At 58.4% G+C, this 5,072-nt stretch overlaps 1 protein-coding gene across 2 annotated transcripts in view; it reads right to left on the bottom strand.

Moving 5' to 3' along the window:
- Positions 1-1,617: 1,617 nt before the first annotated feature.
- ARRDC1 (arrestin domain containing 1) overlaps positions 1,618-5,072 on the bottom strand; it is a 9,270-nt gene continuing 5,815 nt past the window's right edge. Inside the window, exons 3-8 of one of the 2 annotated variants that reach the window (XM_032398823.1) lie at positions 4,985-5,035; positions 4,730-4,884; positions 4,359-4,541; positions 4,087-4,263; positions 3,577-4,012; positions 1,618-3,501 (exon numbers count right to left, since the gene is read on the bottom strand). In XM_032398823.1, the coding sequence (XP_032254714.1) occupies positions 3,437-3,501; positions 3,577-4,012; positions 4,087-4,263; positions 4,359-4,541; positions 4,730-4,884; positions 4,985-5,035 (1,067 nt within the window). In that variant the 3' untranslated portion in view covers positions 1,618-3,436. The remainder of the gene's footprint in view (positions 3,502-3,576; positions 4,013-4,086; positions 4,264-4,358; positions 4,542-4,729; positions 4,885-4,984; positions 5,036-5,072) is intronic. The other variant, XM_032398824.1, reaches the window with a different exon arrangement.

Below are 5,072 nucleotides of genomic sequence, written 5' to 3'. Positions count from 1 at the left end.
CGTTTTCACAAATATCTTTTCTTTCTACGTGGGCATTCTGGTGGGCTGGCTGGGGTGGAGAAGGATCCCTGACCTCTAACCCCGGACACACTTTTCTTCCGTCGGCCTTCGCAGAAGGCGGATCCTGACTTGCGTCCTAGGGCGGTGCCCGGGTTCGCGGGTCTTCGCGGGTTGGTGGGCAGGGGCTTGGTTGTGAGGAATGCCCACCTGGAGGGTGCTTCTGGGCCGTACCCGGTGGTGGGGGTGCCCCGGCCGGGGGAGTGTCCTGCTAGGAGTGGGTGCCGGCGTTGTGGCGACCGAGAAGCCTGCCCCGACAAGGGGAGGGGAATGTGCCGGTGGGGAGGATTGCCCCGGCTTTGGGAGGATGTCTCAATGAGGAGAGTTGCCTCCGTTTGGAGGTGCTCCGTGGGGTGCTTCGGTTAGGGGAGGTGCCCTGGCCTCGGGGCATGCTCTGGCCAGGAAGCACTTCCGCTGTGGGAGACGATGCTCTGACTAGGGAGGGTGTCCCGCTAGGAAAGTGCGCTCTGGACGGGGACTGTGTTCTGACTGGGAAGGCTGGGGGTGGGGCGGGGAACGTCCCCAGGAGGAGGGTTGCCCCCCGCTCGTGCGGGATGCTCCAGTTAGGAGGTGTGCTCCGTCTGGGCAGCCTCCCTGAGCAACCCCAAGCTCTTTGAATCGGCACCTACCCGCCAGCCTGCCAGCCAATTATGCACAGAGATCTCTGCACACCAAGCAGCCTTCATGGACAGCATCACATAAACTGGCTTCACCCACCCGTTCCCTAAGGCCTATTTTTACCATCTTCTGGGAGTTGAGGAAAGAAATATAGACTGAAATTGGGTTTCTCTGGCCAGTCTTTGCAGCGAGAACTGAGGAGGCCCTGAGTCGAAGGCTAATCCTGCCTCCCCCTGGCTTATGATGGCTCACTCTCACGGGACTGCAGGAAAATTACTAAGATGGGCATTGACCATGCACAGAGGTGCAGAGGAGGAAGTGGACGAATGTAAGTACCTAGAAAACCTTCCCAGGTTTCTCTGGGACAGCCTAAGTCAGCTCCTAACAGGCTTAGGACCCCAGCTCTGAGCCTCATGACTGGAAGCTCAGTAGTCCCGGCCTGCACAGCCCAGCCTGACCCACCTTCACCCATATACGCCTCTCTGGCACCATCCTCCCCATCTCCACTCCTGCATTATCTCCGCAGCGTCTCTACCGTCCTCGGGTTTCAAATAGCACCTCTTCAGGGAAGCCTTCCCTGATCTCTCTATTGAAAACAATACTGCTCCCCAGAACTTCCTTGCTTTGACTCCATGGCACTCCACTGCTATGTTGTCTTTCCCACTCAGAAGTCCAGACAGACAGATTTTTATCCTGTGTGCCCTACTGCCTATAACAATGCTTGGCATGAAGGAGACATATTTGTTGAGGGGCACCTGGGTGGCTCAGTCGGTTAAGCAGCTGCCTTCGGCTCAGGTCATGATCCCAGGGTCCTGGGATTGAGTCCCACATTGGGCTCCTTGCTCAGCAGGGACCCTGCTTCCCCCTCTGCCTGCCACTCTGCCTACTGTGCTCACTCTCTGTCAAATAAAATCTTAAGAAAAAATATATATATTTGTTGAATGAATAAATCAGATGTGGAGAGAAAGTCCTTTACCAGGCAAATATTGACTGTAAGTGAATGTGTCCCCATTTTGCACTGTAAGCCCAACCCACCCTATCCTTGTGTGACCACTGATCACTTATATCGAGTGCTGTTTTTGACACATGCCATGTGAACTGTATAACCATCAGGTCAGTCACGAGACGTGGTTGGGTGAACAAACTAAAGCAAGGGAGTTGAGTGCCCTCAAGACCGCCTAACTGTTGAGACGCTGAGATGGGGTTGAAAGCCAGGCAGGTTGCCAACAATGAGGCTGCTAATGGATGTTTTACAGATTATCCTCCCTGTGGCGTATTTTGAGCTTTTCTCCAATGTTCATCCTCTCCTTGTTCCACAAATAGTAACATTTTAGCTGGGCACATGGCTGCCTGGCCAAGGAGCACATTTCCAGCTGTAAAGAGTGGCCAGTGGGATGTTTGCACAAGTGATTCAATCTACTTCCCAGCCTGTAGCCTCCAAGAAGTTACAGGAGCAGACCCAGGAAATCGGCTGATGGTGAAGTCTGGAATGGCCACCCTGAACCCCGGGGTGGAAGCCTCAACTTGAGAATAACAGCTATCTGAACTGTTAAGTGTACGAGAAATAAACCCCCAAGGGCGGGGGGTGGGGGGGCAGGGGGTTCAATATGTCCACTCCTAGTCCCATAAGTTTGTTATAGATTAAGGTAACTGAGACACCTATCCAAGGTCACTCCCTCACCATATGTCAGATATGGAATTTCAACCCAAAGTCTTATCTTAATCCCACCTCCAGTATTTCCCAAAGCACGGTCCAGATCACTGGCCCCGTTGGGCATTTACAGGCCTCCCCACAGCACTGGAACACCTGCAGGATGCCCCTTTGGTAAACGTTGCTCTGCCGAACCCTGACTTTATTTGTTCTTGGGTTCCTTGAATCCTAGACAACAGGCATTTGAAAGGGACCTCGGGAGCAGGCATGGGCTTGAGTGTTCATGGGAGACGAGCAGCAGTATCCCTCAGAGCCAGACGTGGGTGGCAGTGGTGACAGCAGGAACTTGAGACTTGAGGCCAAGGATAAGGGAACAGCACAAGGGGTGGGCACGTGGGCAAGCCCACCTGGTCACCCCCCACAGGATTTCCTCTGGTGCAGGAGATCTGAACTCCGCCACCTGGAATGATGGGTGCTGGATGGGCAAGCCCAAAGTGTGTCAATAAAACCTTACAGGGGTGGTCTTCTCCCCACATTACAAATACATTTTAAATTAACACCAAGGCTCCAGACATGCAAGCCCCACTCTGAGGGCACATCCTTAAGCAGAACCATGAGAACGAGCACCAGCCCCGGCCTGAGTTAAAGGTACCCAGTCCATGCTGGTCCCGCTCCCCGGGGCCAGCTTCTAAGCCCTAGGCACCTGGAAGGAGGCGCCCAGAACCAAGGAGAGGGGCATGCGCACTGGAGAGGATGGGGCGGCCCATAGGCGGGGTTCCAGGACTGAAGGAAGGGCGAGCAGGACCAGGAGGGGGGGTGCATGCCCAGGAAGGGCACCCAGGGCTAGGCTGCTACGCACCGGGCAGGAAGAGGGTGCCCGAGAGGCTGTCCTGTGCCTAGCTCTACAAATGAAGTGCTTTATTTACACGGCATCTCTCCAGGCCCCAGGCCCCTGGGGAGAGGCTGGTCCCTAGGCAGAGGCTGAAAGGAGCAGCCGGGCAGCAGCGGGTCCTGAGTGGGCCGGGTCAGGCCGGGAGCGAAGAAGGCACAAGGCCCTGGGTGCCCGGTCCCAGGGCAAAGGTCAGCCCACCCGGAGAAGGCGGCACAGGGTCAGCTCCCGGGTGTCAGGCTGGGATCTGCACCGCCACAGCTCTGCTCATAGGATGGCGGGGCCTCTGCAGAGAGAGAACGAGGTCTGCATGGGGTTCATGGTGCCCTCTCCCCCACCCGGCCCCAGGCCCCTCACTCACCATAGGGATAGCCCCACGAACTGTACTCTGGGGGCAGGATCAAGGTACTGGTGGTGGGCACTGGCCCCCCGGAACCCTCTGCAAAGTAGGGGACAGTGGCACCTGTGGAGATGCACAAGGGAGGGGGCAATGGGTGGGGAGCAGGGCTGCCATCCTGAGGGCGGGGTTCAGGGGCACCAGGCACAGAGCCAAAGGCAGCAGGCAATGGCTGCTCATGTGAGTGGCTCTCCGTGGAGAGGGAGACTGCGTCTGCGAAGCAGGGGCTGCTGGCCGCAGCCTCGGCCTCCTCCTGGGGCGGCGCCGAGGGCACCACGGGGACTGGCACCCCAGGAGGCAGCCCTGGGCCTGGCCGGAGGCTCATCGGGGCGTGGTTCACAGCGATATTGCCGATGAAGACAGGGAGGGTCACGGTGGCTTCAGGCACCTTCAGGGAGACCTGGGGAGGATGGGAGAGTGAGGCTAGGCTACCCAGCCCCCTTTCCCCACCACGCTCCCTCCAACCCCCAGCACCTGCAGGTAGTAGTCCACGTGGATGAGGCTGCAGCCTGGCAGGGCTGACTGGGGCAGGGCAGGCACCAGGATCTGCTCGTGCCACTGTGCCCGCCTCCAGGCCTTGGCACCTGCACCCTCTACTTCTGCGATGGTCCGCACGTCATGGACCCAGCGCTTGGCCTTGTAGGACACTTTCTGGGGAAGGGCCAGCCTGTGAGCCTGGCAGGCCGGTCACCTCCCCTCCTCCAGCCCCGGGGGGACAGGCCTTGACAGCCAGCGAGGACTCTGACCTGCAGCAGACTGGCTACCACAGGGCTCGTGTCCTTGCCTGACTGGTTCTCGACGTCAGCCTGCAGCCGCAGCACCTGCCCTACCACGTAGCCGCGGAGGTCAGTGCTGGCGGTGAGGACCACGCTGCCCGTCTTCACCAGCTTGTAGGAGAACTTCTTGGTCGTGGAGGCCACGTTGGGTTGCTTGAGGGGAGGGCAGTAATTAAGTGTTGGGCAGGTATGGGCAGCCTAGATCTCTGCAGCCCCTGGACAAGCCCACTCAGCCCTGCTAAGCCTGCCCCCCAGACACTGCACAGTGCTCTTCTAGATCCCAGCCACCTCATCTCGCCTGGGGGTAGGGCATCAGCCAGGAACCACGGCTCCATCCTCACCTCAATGTCTGGGATGCTGTTCAGGTTCAGGGGGCTCAAAATATAGAACACACGGCTGCACTGGTGATCCTTGGAAAAACGTGGTGTGTCAATGGTGGCCCGCACCTGGTGCACAATCTTCCCAAAGGGGCCCTCGAAGGACGTGGGCGCTGTGGCTGGAGAAAGAGCAGGGAATGGCACCCAACTGTCCCCTGTCCCACCTCCTGTCCACCAACGGTCAGCAGCAGGCCAGGCCAGGCCAGGCTGGGCTCTTACCAGGAAGCAGGAACTGGAAAGGGAAACTGTGCTCACCAGCTGGCAGGCTCCCTGCGGAGACAGGAGGCAGGGGTGGGGTGAGGGGCTC

Source organism: Phoca vitulina, unplaced genomic scaffold (genome assembly GCF_004348235.1).
Source record: "Phoca vitulina isolate PV1807 unplaced genomic scaffold, GSC_HSeal_1.0 scaffold121, whole genome shotgun sequence".
NCBI classification, from domain to species: Eukaryota; Metazoa; Chordata; class Mammalia; order Carnivora; family Phocidae; genus Phoca; species Phoca vitulina.
This window is presented reverse-complemented; position numbering and strand designations above follow the sequence as displayed.